The 13,660-nt window shown below is 53.6% G+C and overlaps 1 protein-coding gene across 2 annotated transcripts in view; it reads left to right on the plus strand.

The window, feature by feature from the left end:
• Window positions 1-3,584: 3,584 nt before the first annotated feature.
• LOC140370096 (protein jagged-2-like) overlaps window positions 3,585-13,660 on the plus strand; it is a 70,456-nt gene continuing 60,380 nt past the window's right edge. For both annotated transcript variants that reach the window (XM_072457051.1, XM_072457052.1), the window contains exons 1-2: window positions 3,585-3,805; window positions 8,303-8,611. In XM_072457051.1, the coding sequence (XP_072313152.1) occupies window positions 3,737-3,805; window positions 8,303-8,611 (378 nt within the window). In that variant the 5' untranslated portion in view covers window positions 3,585-3,736. The remainder of the gene's footprint in view (window positions 3,806-8,302; window positions 8,612-13,660) is intronic.

Here is a 13,660-nt window from a genome sequence, read left to right on the forward strand (position 1 = left end):
GACTCTGGCACCAGCAGGAGTCCTGACTCTGGCACCAGCAGGAGTCCTGACTCTGGCACCAGCAGGAGTCCTGACTCTGGCACCAGCAGGAGTCCTGACTCTGGCACCAGCAGGAGGCCGGTCCATGTTTAGGCCTGACTCAGGCACCAGCAGGAGTCCTGACTCTAGCACCAGCAGGAGTCCTGACTCTGGCACCAGCAGGAGTCCTGACTCTGGCACCAGCAGGAGTCCTGACTCTGGCACCAGCAGGAGTCCTGACTCTGGCACCAGCAGGAGTCCTGACTCTGGCACCAGCAGGAGGCCTGACTCTGGCACCAGCAGGAGTCATGACTCTGGCACCAGCAGGAGTCCTGACTCTAGCACCAGCAGGAGTCCTGACTCTGGCACCAGCAGGAGTCCTGACTCTGGCACCAGCAGGAGGCCTGACTCTGGCACCAGCAGGAGTCATGACTCTGGCACCAGCAGGAGTCCTGACTCTGGCACCAGCAGGAGGCCGGTCCATGTTTAGGCCTGACTCAGGCACCAGCAGGAGTCCTGACTCTAGCACCAGCAGGAGTCCTGACTCTGGCACCAGCAGGAGTCCTGACTCTGGCACCAGCAGGAGGCCGGTCCATGTTTAGGCCTGACTCAGGCACCAGCAGGAGTCCTGACTCTAGCACCAGCAGGAGGCTGGACCTAACAGCAGCATGTAGAGGTTGAACAGAAGAGGTCCCAGGACTGACCCTTGGGGTGCTCCACAGGTCAGGGTCATGTCAAGTCCAGGTCTCCAGGAAAAGTATCAACATTGAAGGTAAAAGTAGAAAAAGCTTCAGTTGTAGTCATCTGGACTCAGTTAGAAAAATATATCAGCGTCTTTGGGTCACTGAAAAGCGCTATATAAATAAAAGTTATTATTATTATTATTATATTATTCTATGGAATCCATCCATTTTCTACCGCTTGTTCCCTTTCGGGGTCGCGGGTGACTGGAGCCTATCCCAGTGACTTCGGGCCTTAGGCGGGGCACATCCTGGACAGTGGCCAACTTGTCACGGGGCCAACACAGAGACATAGACATTACAGACAGTTCACGCTCACATTCATTCACTAGGGCCAATTTAGAGTCACCAATTGTACCTGACACTTGCATGTGATTGGACGGTGGGAGGAGCCAGAGAACCTGGAGAGAACCCACGGTAACACGGGGAGAACATGCAGACTCCACCCAGAGAGATCATGTGATGTTGGTCTGGTCCGGGAATCGAACCTATAGAATAATAATATTTTATATTATTAATAATATATATTTTATATTATTCTATAGAATAATAATATTTTATATTATTAATAATATATATTTTATATTATTCTATAGAATAATATATTTTTTTTTCTAACTGAGTCCAGATGACTACAACTGAAGCTTTTTCTACTATGGAACACGCCTGGACCAATGAGGGATTACACCCATATTGAGGGTAAAAGTATTTCTTCAGAGCTTTGGACACTGGTCACTGACCTGAGAGTCTTGGTCAGTGACAGTGACTCGAACCCAAACCTTGTGCTGATGTTGTGTCTCTGGGCCAAACACTTTGCGTCTTCTTCCAACACAACCGTACATTTCTTTTTTATTGTTATATATTTTTTAAACAAACCAATAAAAACTGTCCCGACTTTCCCACAGCGTGAGTGACAGATGTGGACAGATGTGGACACATGTGGACAGATGTGGATTCCTGCGTCTCACTGTCCCGCTGTCACACTGAATTATGGGTAATGCGGTCCACCGTAGACGCAGGAATGTAGCTTAGCATGTGCGCCGACGCGAGCGGCATGTGCAGCGAGCGCGCCGCGGTCACGTGACGTTAGCGTGTCCAGTGAACGTGGGAGAAGGACACGCCAGGGTTTCACCCGGGTCAAAGGTCGCGTTTGACCCGGGTCAAAGGTCGCGTCTGTCGCTCTCTGTCTCGATGCTTACGAGCTCGTCTTCTCTGAGACTCACGAAAACTGTCGATTTACAATTTCACAGAGACGGCTCCTCTGCGGTTTTAAAGTCCAGGAATCATCACAGTTCTGACTCAAATCAGCATCAAACCATCGTCCTGTTCTCCTGGTTTGAGTCTGGGTCAGTACTAGACTCCTCCTGCTCCTCCTACTGCTCCTACTGCTCCTCCTCCTGCTCCTCCTCCTGCTCCTACTGCTCCTCCTCCTGCTCCTCCTCCTGCTCCTACTGCTCCTCCTCCTGCTCCTCCTCCTGCTCCTACTGCTCCTCCTCCTGCTCCTCCTACTGCTCCTACTGCTCCTCCTCCTGCTCCTCCTACTGCTCCTACTGCTCCTCCTCCTGCTCCTCCTACTCCTGCTTCTCCTCCTCCTGCTCTTCCTCCTGCTCCTCCTCCTGCTCCTCCTCCACCTGCTTCCCCTCCACTTGCTCCTCCTGCTCCTCCTGCTCTTCCTCCTGCTCCTCCTCCTCCTCTTGCTCCTCCTCCTCCTGCTCCTCCTCCTCCTCCTGCTCCTCCTCCTCCTGCTTCTCCTCCTCTTGCTCCTCCTGCTCCTCCTGCTGCTCCTCCTGCTCCTCCTCCTCTTGCTCCTCCTCCTCCTGCTCCTCCTCCTCCTGCTTCTCCTCCTCTTGCTCCTCCTGCTCCTCTTCCTGCTCCTCCTCCTCCTGCTTCTCCTCCTCCTCCTCCTGCTCCTCCTCCTGGTTGGACCAGGTTCTCTCTGAGGTTCAGTCCAGGTCCAGACTGGGTCCACTGCAGCTGACGGGTTCAACCCAGACGCACTGAAGCTCGGGTCAAATGCAGAGGACGCGTCTCCAACAGACACCCCCCCTGCATACTCCCCCCTCTCTCCCCCCTCTCCCTCTCTCCCCCTCTCCCTCTCTCTCTTCCCCCTTTCTCCCCCCTCTCCCTCTCTCTCTCTCCCCCCTTTCTCCCCCCTCTCCCTCTCTCTCTTTCCCCCCTTTCTCCCCCCTCTCCCTCTCTCTCTCTCCCCCCTCTCTTTCTCTCTCTCTCCCCCCCTTTCTCCCCCCTCTCCCTCTCTCTCTCCCCCTCTCTCCCCCCCTCTCCCTCTCTCTCTCTCTCCCTCTCTCTCTCCCCCTCTCTCCCCCCCTCTCCCTCTCTCTCTCTCTCTCTCCCTCTCTCTCTCCCCCTCTCTCCCCCCCTCTCCCTCTCTCTCTCCCTCTCCCTCTCCCTCTCCCTCTCCCTCTCCCTCTCTCCCCCTCTCTCCCCCCCTTTCTCCCTCTCCCTCTCTCCCCCCTCTCCCTCTCTCTCTCCCCCTCTCTCCCCCCCTCTCCCTCTCCCTCTCCCTCTCCCTCTCTCCCCCTCTCTCCCCCCCTTTCTCCCTCTCTCTCTCCCCTCCCCCCCTCATCTGTCCGGTCCCACGCACAGGTGAAACACACGCACGTCACTGACAGCGCGTAAACCACGCTCCGCTCTCCTCTCCTCGCTCTCCCATTGGCTCCCCGCTGCCTCCCGTGGCTCCTCCTCGCTCCCCCATTAGCCCTCGCCTCCCTCCGCTTCTCCCCCCCCCCCCCCCCCCCCGGGGCGCTCGTGTCCCCCTCTGTCCCGCTACTCGTCCCGTGGAGCGCTCAGTCAGTGCGCGCGCGCCGTAGGAACCGAAGCAGCGACGCGGACCGCGCTCTGGAGCCGAGGACAAGCGCTCGATCCCGGCTTCATTTCTCTGTCCTCCCGGTCCTCGCGGGGCCTCGCGATGCGCCGGAGCGTCACGTCCTGGAGCTTCTGAAGGACGTTCAGGACCAAACATGTGGAATTACTCTGGGAATAACTTTGTGTTTGTGGCCGTTTTTCTTGCGCTGTCGCCGCGCGCGCAGGTGAGTCCCGCGCGTCCGCACCGACGTGTCCACGAGCCCCGCGCGCCTCTGCGGCCGTGGACATGGCTTGACTCGATTTGACTCGGTTTGACTCAGTTTGACTCAGGTTGACTCGGGTTGACTCGGTTTGACTCAGTTTGACTCGGTTTGACTCGGTTTGACTCAGTTTGACTCAGGTTGACTCGGGTTGACTCGGTTTGACTCAGTTTTACTCAGTTTGACTCGGGTTGACTCGGTTTGACTCAGTTTGACTCGGTTTGACTCGGTTTGACTCAGTTTGACTCGGGTTGACTCGGTTTGACTCAGTTTGACTCGGTTTGACTCGGTTTGACTCAGTTTGACTCGGTTTGACTCGGTTTGACTCAGTTTTACTCAGTTTTACTCAGTTTTACTCAGTTTTACTCAGTTTGACTCAGTTTGACTCAGGTTGACTCAGTTTGACTGAAGGACACTCTCAGCGGGACTTTGCATGAACATTTTTTCAGTCAAATCCTTGTCCAACTGAAAAAACATTTACAGTTGAAAGATTTTATAACAAATTGCGTGTGACGCGTTTGAACTTTTGCAAAAGAAAAAACTCGCCGCTTATAAATATAAATGTAAATGTGTCTCGGTTTTGCTGTATTTAGTCCACTTTAGTCCAGATTTATGCCATTTATGCCGCGGTCACGTTTGCACCTTGACCACATCAAACTGGGATTCTATTTGGATCTGATCCTGGACTAAACCAGGTCCAGACCAAGTCCAGAGCTGCACTAAACACACCTGGTCCTGGTCCTGGTCCTGGTCCTGGTCCTGGATCTGGTCCTGGTCCTGGTCCTGGTTCAGTTCGGATCTTGTCCATGTCTGGTCCTTGTCCTGGTCCTGCTCTGGATCTGGTCCTGGTCCTGGATCTGGTCCTGGTCCTGGTCCTGGTCCTTGTCCTGGTCCTGCTCTGGATCTGGTCCTGGTCCTGGATCTGGTCCTGGTCCTGGTCCTGGTCCTTGTCCTGGTCCTGCTCTGGATCTGGTCCTGGTCCTGGATCTGGTCCTGGTCCTGGTCCTTGTCCTGGTCCTGCTCTGGATCTGGTCCTTGTCCTGGTCCTGCTCTGGATCTGGTCCTGGTCCTGGATCTGGTCCTGGTCCTGCTCTGGATCTGGTCCTGGTCCTGGTCCTGGATCTGGTCCTGGTCCTGGTCCTTGTCCTGGTCCTGGTCCTGGCTCAGTCCGGATCTGCTGCTCTAGGATCAGATCCAGAGTTTGGCTGTTCACACTTTCACATTCACTGCATCAAACTTGGAAATAAACCAAGACGAAACCCGAAACGGAACCAGGGCTAAACCAGGACTAAACCAGGGCTAAACCAGGACTAAACCAGGACTAAACCAGGACTAAACCAGGGCTAAACCAGGACTAAACCAGGACTAAACCAGGGCTAAACCAGGACTAAACCAGGACTAAACCAGGACTAAACCAGGGCTAAACCAGGATTAAACCAGGACTAAACCAGGGCTAAACCAGGACTAAACCAGGACTAAACCAGAGCTAAACCAGGTCTAAACCAGGACTAAACCAGGGCTAAACCAGGACTAAACCAGGGCTAAACCAGGACTAAACCAGGACTAAACCAAAACTAAACCAGGACTAAGCAAGGACTAAACCAGGACTAAACCTGGACTCCTTTTACACTTTGACTCTTGAAGCTAAATGCTGATGCTCGTCCTTCAGTAAAAGTGACATTTTTTCCCACAAATGTTGCAGATGTAGAAGCTCCAGCTGTGCACGCTCAGGAGCACGACAGGGTTATGTACGGTCCCCTCTGCTCTTCCAGTGAGTGGGTCTGAACCAGGACTAAACCAGGACTAAACCAGGTCTAAACCAGGTCTAAACCAGGTCTAAACCAGGTCTAAACCAGGACTAAACCAGGTCTAAACTAGGTCTAAACCAGGTCTAAACCAGGTCTAAACCAGGTCTAAACCAGGACTAAACCAGGTCTAAACCAGGTCTTAATCAGTGCTAAACCAGGACTAAACCAGGTCTAAACCAGGTCTAAACCAGCACTAAAGCGGGCCTAAACCAGGACTAAACCAGGACTAAATCAGTGCTAAACCAGGTCTAAATCAGTGCTAAACCAGGACAAACGTTTGTGAGAATCCCCCTGTTCCACTGTTCGACTGAACCAATCACAGCGCAGCATTATGGTTTGTGCAGAGGTCAAACGTGAAGCGCCCAAACCAACCAAAACAAACCTGGCAACGCCAGCGGCTGTACTTCATCAAGTCTAAACCAGGTCTAAACCAGGTCTAAACCAGGTCTAAACCAGGTCTAAACCAGGACTAAACCAGGACTAAACCAGGACTAAACCAGGACTAAACCAGGTCTAAATGCAGCCCTGGCTCTAGAATGATAATCCGTGCAGATCTTGCAGATCCTTCACAGTCCTGAGATGTTCTGAGAGACTCTCATTCCACACACTCCTTTCTTTCTCTCGTTCCCTTTCTTTCATGCCTTCATTCTTACCTCCTTGTTTCCTCCCTCTCTCCTCTCTCTTTTACCTCCCTCTCTCCTTCTCTTTATCTCGGACTGATGCACCAGTTACATTTATAAACAGCTGTTAGAGAGAGAGAGAGAGAGAGAGATGGAGGGAGAGAGAGAGAAGAGAGGGAGAGAGAGAGAGGAGAGAGGGAGAGAGAGAAGTAATGAAGTTCTTCTTTGGTCCAGATCTAAAATTAGTCCAAACTCGATTAAGTTCTGAATGAAGTTCTGCTGTAGTCCTCACACAGTCCCACTTCAGACCTGGTGTAGTCCTGGTGTAGGAGTTCGTGTGGGGGGGTTCGTGTGGGGGGGTGAGTGTGGGGGGTGAGTGAGTGTGGGGGGTGAGTGTGTGGGGGGTTCGTGTGGGGGGTTCGTGTGGGGGGTGAGTAAGTGAGTGGGGGGGTGAGTGTGGTGGGTGAGTGTGTGGGGGGGTGAGTGTGGGCGGGTTCGTGTGGAGGGTTCGTGTGGGGGGTGAGTGTGGGGGGGTGGGTTTGGGGGGGTGAGTGTGGGGGGGTGAGTGAGTGTGGGGGGTGAGTATGGGCGGGTGAGTGAGTGTGGGGGGGTTCGTGTGGGGGGTTCGTGTGGGGGGTTCGTGTGGGGGGGTGGGTTTGGGGGGGTGAGTGTGGGGGGGTGTGGGGGGTGAGTGTGTGGGGGGGTTCGTGTGGAGGGTGAGTATGGGCGGGTGAGTGAGTGTGGGGGGGTTCGTGTGGGGGGTTCGTGTGGGGGGTTCGTGTGGGGGGTTCGTGTGGGGGGTTCGTGTGGGGGGGTTCGTGGGGGGGTGAGTGAGTGTGGGGGGTGAGCGTGGGGGGTGAGCGTGGGGGGTGAGCGTGGGGGGTGAGCGTGGGGGGTGAGTGTGGGGGGTGACTGTGGGGGGTGAGCGTGGGGGGTGACTGTGGGGGGTGAGTGTGGGGGTGAGTGTGGGGGGTGAGCGTGGGGGGTGAGTGTGGGGGGTGAGTGTGGGGGGTGAGCGTGGGGGGTGAGCGTGGGGGGTGACTGTGGGGGGTGACTGTGGGGGGTGAGCGTGGGGGGTGAGCGTGGGGGGTGAGCGTGGGGGGTGACTGTGGGGGGTGACTGTGGGGGGTGAGCGTGGGGGGTGAGCGTGGGGGGTGACTGTGGGGGGTGAGCGTGGGGGGTGAGCGTGGGGGGTGACTGTGGGGGGTGAGCGTGGGGGGTGAGCGTGGGGGGTGAGCGTGGGGGGTGACTGTGGGGGGTGACTGTGGGGGGTGAGCGTGGGGGGTGAGCGTGGGGGGTGAGCGTGGGGGGTGAGCGTGGGGGGTGAGCGTGGGGGGGTTCGTGTGGGGGGTTCGTGTGGGGGGTTCGTGTGGGGGGGTTCGTGGGGGGGTGAGTGAGTGTGGGGGGTGAGCGTGGGGGGTGAGCGTGGGGGGTGAGCGTGGGGGGTGACTGTGGGGGGTGAGCGTGGGGGGTGACTGTGGGGGGTGAGTGTGGGGGGTGAGTGTGGGGGGTGAGTGTGGGGGGTGAGTGTGGGGGGTGACTGTGGGGGGTGAGCGTGGGGGGTGACTGTGGGGGGTGAGTGTGGGGGGTGAGTGTGGGGGGTGAGTGTGGGGGGTGAGCGTGGGGGGTGAGCGTGGGGGGTGAGCGTGGGGGGTGACTGTGGGGGGTGAGCGTGGGGGGTGAGCGTGGGGGGTGAGCGTGGGGGGTGAGTGTGGGGGGTGACTGTGGGGGGTGAGCGTGGGGGGTGAGCGTGGGGGGTGACTGTGGGGGGTGACTGTGGGGGGTGACTGTGGGGGGTGAGCGTGGGGGGTGAGCGTGGGGGGTGAGCGTGGGGGGTGAGCGTGGGGGGTGACTGTGGGGGGTGACTGTGGGGGGTGACTGTGGGGGGTGAGCGTGGGGGGTGACTGTGGGGGGTGAGCGTGGGGGGTGAGCGTGGGGGGTGAGCGTGGGGGGTGAGCGTGGGGGGTGACTTTGACTGAACCGGTTTAAACGTGGCTCGTGTCGTGCTCTCCCCTGACGTCTGGTCTCTGCAGGTTTCCGAGGCGACGGGTTTCTTCGAGCTCCAGCTGCTGTCGGTGCAGAACCCGGGCGGCGTGCTCCTGAGCGGCGAGTGCTGCGACGCCGACCCCGCTTCGCCCGGGGGCCAGTGCGGCGCCGACCAGTGCGACACGTATGTCCGTGTGTGTCTGAAGGAGTACCAGGGCGAGGTGACCACCGCGGGCCCCTGCACGTACGGGACCGACAGCACCGCGGTCCTGGGCGGGAACAGTTTCACGATGAGGGGCGGGGCCAGAGCGGCGGGCGGCGGCAGAGTCGTCATCCCCTTTCAGTTCGCGTGGCCGGTGAGTGCAGCTTTACACCGCTTCACCGGCGCTAACGTGGAGTTTAGACCCGGTTTAGTCCTGGTTTAGTCCTGGTTTAGACCTGGTTTAGACCTGGTTTAGTCCTGCTTTAGTCCTGCTTTAGTCCTGCTTTAGTCCTGGTTTAGTCCTGGTTTAGTCCTAGTTTAGTCCTGGTTTAGTCCCAGTTTAGTCCCGGTTTAGTCCCGGTTTAGACCTGGTTTAGTCCTGGTTTAGTCCCAGTTTAGTCCTGGTTTAGACCTGGTTTAGACCTGGTTTAGTCCTGGTTTAGTCCCAGTTTAGTCCTGGTTTAGACCTGGTTTAGACCTGGTTTAGTCCTGCTTTAGTCCCAGTTTAGTCCTGGTTTAGACCTGGTTTAGACCTGGTTTAGTCCTGCTTTAGTCCCAGTTTAGTCCTGGTTTAGTCCTGGTTTAGTCCTGGTTTAGTCCCAGTTTAGTCCTGGTTTAGTCCTGGTTTAGACCTGGTTTAGACCTGGTTTAGTCCCAGTTTAGTCCTGGTTTAGTCCTGGTTTAGACCTGGTTTAGACCTGGTTTAGTCCTGGTTTAGTCCTGGTTTAGTCCCAGTTTAGTCCTGGTTTAGTCCTGGTTTAGTCCTGGTTTAGTCCTGGTTTAGTCCTGGTTTAGACCTGGTTTAGACCTGGTTTAGTCCTGGTTTAATCTTCATTAAACTAGTTGAAACGTCATTATTATTCGTCATTAGTCATTTCCAGCGCTTTGGCAGTTCATATTTCATAACGTTTCTGACGCTCGTTTCCGTGGGGACGACGTGGTCTCGGCTGGAATGTTGCGCACTGCGGCATTAAACGGATCCGTCGCGCATTTATTCAATTACAGGTGTTTTCGCCGCTACAAACAAAACTTTTTTCAGGGGCGGATCCAAAGGTGAAGAGCCTGTTATTACCAGATTATCCCCAAATTTAGCCGTTTTACATCTTCAGTTGGACGTAACATTCATAAACAGCTCAAGAGTGTAATATTTATGAGGTTTGAACATGATTTTATCCAGAAAAAAGTGAATTTAAAAGTAAATTTGGAAACACTTTATGATAATGACATAAACTAAGCAAAGACTTAACGAACATTTCGTTTATCAGTGTTTAAAATGTACTTTTAACAGTTTTCTTGATTAAAAACATGTTCAAACGGCATAAAAATATCACAATTGAGCTGTTTATGAATGTTAAGTCTAATTAAAGATGTAAAACGGCTAAATTTTATGATAATCTGGTAATAACGGGCTCTTCACTTTTGGCTCCGCCCACACCGCAACGCTGCTCTGTGATTGGTCCCGTCTCTGCACCACTTGAGGATTTAAAAACATGTAGTTTCTATGTGATATTTTGGTTTCTTTGGTGGATGTAAAATAAAGTGTAGTCATCATGATACCGTACGTTTTATTTGGCTCCGCCCACACCGCAACGCTGCTCTGTGATTGGTCCAGTCTCTGCCACTTTTATGTGATATTTTAGTTTCTTTAGTGGATGTAATTCAAGTTTGACAGTTTCGTTCATATTTAACAACAATAAAATGGTTCAGTTTCGATGTTCGAGGTCGGAATTGAACACGGCGGCGTTTGGACAACAGGAAGTCACGTGACCTAATCCTAATCTAATCTGGCACGAAGCGTTATCTGAGCGTGTGCGAAACCACTCGACTTTAGAGAAGGTTGAACTCGAGCGCGGACCTGCCGCCGTCGTCGGGCCGCGGCTGATGATTAAGAAAAGCAGGTAACGCATTAGCACATCTGAGCGGGCGCGGCGGCCAATCGCACGCCCAGGAGGAGCGTGGGAAACCGCGCGGGCCAATCGGACGCGGGGCCGAGGCGTGGGAACCTCGGCAGCGTTTTGGCATCGGAGACGATCAGAAAAGGCTTCGGGAAAAAAGTGTGATAGTGTCAGAATATGTTATTCATAAAGGGGGAGAAAGGTGAACCGCCAAAATAAGAGCACAAGAGGGAAAAAAAACTGTTTTAATTTGAAGGGCTGCAGGCAAAGTGTTATGATGCGAGCTGAATCAGAGGATGTTAGTATTAAAAGACGGAATTCTATCACAATAAGAGCATGAGGCAAAGTAGTTTTATTTTGAAAGGCTGGAGGGAAAATGGAAGTATTAAAGGTGAATTTGAATAGTTCTTAAATATCACAGAGTGGACCGTGATCTGTGAGTGATGTCACTGACACGGTAAAGCAGGACGTCCCAACGTGTTTACGAAGTGTTTGTGGCTCGAAGCTAATGCTAACAACAAACAACAAACAAACAAACTCTTATTTTGACATGGTATGAGCTGTATAATCTGAGGCTGATCGTGTGTGTGTGTGTGTGTGTGTCATTTGCTCTGTTGATTTTTGTCGTGTCTTTTTGTCGTCATGGTGATCGCTCTTGCCAAGTTAATGCTTCTCAGACCGAGTTCTTCCTCAAAAATCCAAACCACACGCTTCTGTTTGTTAGTTTGACTGTTTTCTTTGGCTGAACGCGTTGCAGACGGAGGGTTTTCCCACTGTTCTACATTCGTTTTAAACGCGTCATCGCACGTCAACAACGCAAAAAACGATATCGAATTCGATGAGAACGTGGACGATCTTATTCGGAACGTCGTAAAATGAGTCACTAGAATGTTTAAGATATGAGACATGATTAAAGACCAAGCAGGAGCGTTTGTGATGTTCTTAAGCCGATTGTATCTGTCGATGGCGTTGTTGTGTCTGTCGATGGCGTTGTTGTGGCTGTCGATGGCGTTCTTGTGTCTGTCGATGGCGTTCTTGTGTCTGTCGATGGCGTTCTTGTGTCTGTCGATGGCGTTCTTGTGTCTGTCGATGGCGTTGTTGTGTCTGTCGATGGCGTTGTTGTGTCTGTCGATGGCATTCTCGTGTCTGTTGATGGCGTTGTTGTGTCTGTCGATGGCGTTGTTGTGTCTGTCGATGGCGTTGTTGTGTCTGTCGATGGCGTTCTTGTGGCTGTCGATGGCGTTCTTGTGTCTGTCGATGGCGTTCTTGTGTCTGTCGATGGCGTTCTTGTGGCTGTCGATGGCGTTGTTGTGTCTGTCGATGGCGTTCTTGTGGCTGTCGATGGCGTTGTTGTGTCTGTCAATGGCGTTCTCGTTTCTGTCGATGGCGTTGTTGTGCCTGTCGATGGCGTTGTTGTGTCTGTCGATGGCATTCTCGTGTCTGTCGATGGCGTTCTTGTGTCTGTTGATGGCGTTGTTGTGTCTGTTGATGGCGTTGTTGTGTCTGTCGATGGCATTCTCGTGTCTGTCGATGGCGTTCTTGTGTCTGTTGATGGCGTTGTTGTGTCTGTCGATGGCGTTGTTGTGTCTGTCGATGGCATTCTCGTGTCTGTCGATGGCGTTCTCGTGTCTGTTGATGGCGTTGTTGTGTCTGTTGATGGCGTTGTTGTGTCTGTCGATGGCGTTGTTGTGTCTGTCGATGGCGTTGTTGTGTCTGTCGATGGCGTTCTTGTGTCTGTTGATGGCGTTGTTGTGTCTGTCGATGGCGTTGTTGTGTCTGTCGATGGCATTCTCGTGTCTGTCGATGGCGTTCTCGTGTCTGTTGATGGCGTTGTTGTGTCTGTTGATGGCGTTGTTGTGTCTGTCGATGGCGTTGTTGTGTCTGTCGATGGCGTTGTTGTGTCTGTCGATGGCGTTGTTGTGTCTGTCGATGGCGTTGTTGTGTCTGTTGATGGCGTTGTTGTGTCTGTTGATGGCGTTCTCGTGTCTGTCGATGGCGTTCTTGTGTCTGTCGATGGCGTTGTGTCTGTCGATGGCATTCTCGTGTCTGACGATGGCGTTCTTGAGTCTGTGGATGGCGTTGTTTTGTCTGTCGATGGCGTTGTTGTGTCTGTCGATGGCGTTGTGTCTGTCGATGGCGTTGTTGTGTCTGTCGATGGCGTTGTTGTGTCTGTCGATGGCGTTGTTGTGTCTGTCAATGGCGTTCTTGTGTCTGTCGATGGCGTTGTTGTGTCTGTCGATGGCGTTGTTGTGTCTGTCGATGGCATTCTCGTGTCTGTCGATGGCGTTCTCGTGTCTGTTGATGGCGTTGTTGTGTCTGTCGATGGCGTTGTTGTGTCTGTCGATGGCGTTGTTGTGTCTGTCGATGGCGTTCTTGTGGCTGTCGATGGCGTTCTTGTGGCTGTCGATGGCGTTCTTGTGTCTGTCGATGGCGTTCTTGTGGCTGTCGATGGCGTTGTTGTGTCTGTCAATGGCGTTCTCGTTTCTGTCGATGGCGTTGTTGTGCCTGTCGATGGCGTTGTTGTGTCTGTCGATGGCATTCTCGTGTCTGTCGATGGCGTTCTTGTGTCTGTTGATGGCGTTGTTGTGTCTGTTGATGGCGTTGTTGTGTCTGTCGATGGCATTCTCGTGTCTGTCGATGGCGTTCTCGTGTCTGTTGATGGCGTTGTTGTGTCTGTTGATGGCGTTGTTGTGTCTGTCGATGGCGTTGTTGTGTCTGTCGATGGCGTTGTTGTGTCTGTCGATGGCGTTCTTGTGTCTGTTGATGGCGTTGTTGTGTCTGTCGATGGCGTTGTTGTGTCTGTCGATGGCATTCTCGTGTCTGTCGATGGCGTTCTCGTGTCTGTTGATGGCGTTGTTGTGTCTGTTGATGGCGTTGTTGTGTCTGTCGATGGCGTTGTTGTGTCTGTCGATGGCGTTGTTGTGTCTGTCGATGGCGTTGTTGTGTCTGTCGATGGCGTTGTTGTGTCTGTTGATGGCGTTGTTGTGTCTGTTGATGGCGTTCTCGTGTCTGTCGATGGCGTTCTTGTGTCTGTCGATGGCGTTGTGTCTGTCGATGGCATTCTCGTGTCTGACGATGGCGTTCTTGAGTCTGTGGATGGCGTTGTTTTGTCTGTCGATGGCGTTGTTGTGTCTGTCGATGGCGTTGTGTCTGTCGATGGCGTTGTTGTGTCTGTCGATGGCGTTGTTGTGTCTGTCGATGGCGTTGTTGTGTCTGTCAATGGCGTTCTCGTGTCTGTCGATAGCGTTCTTGTGTCTGTCGATGGCGTTCTTGTGTCTGTCGATGGCATTGTGTCTGTCGATGGCGTT

This window comes from Eucyclogobius newberryi, unplaced genomic scaffold (assembly GCF_026437365.1).
Source record: "Eucyclogobius newberryi isolate DKJ021-1_F unplaced genomic scaffold, fEucNew1.0.hap1 SCAF_21, whole genome shotgun sequence".
NCBI classification, from domain to species: domain Eukaryota; kingdom Metazoa; phylum Chordata; class Actinopteri; order Gobiiformes; family Gobiidae; genus Eucyclogobius; species Eucyclogobius newberryi.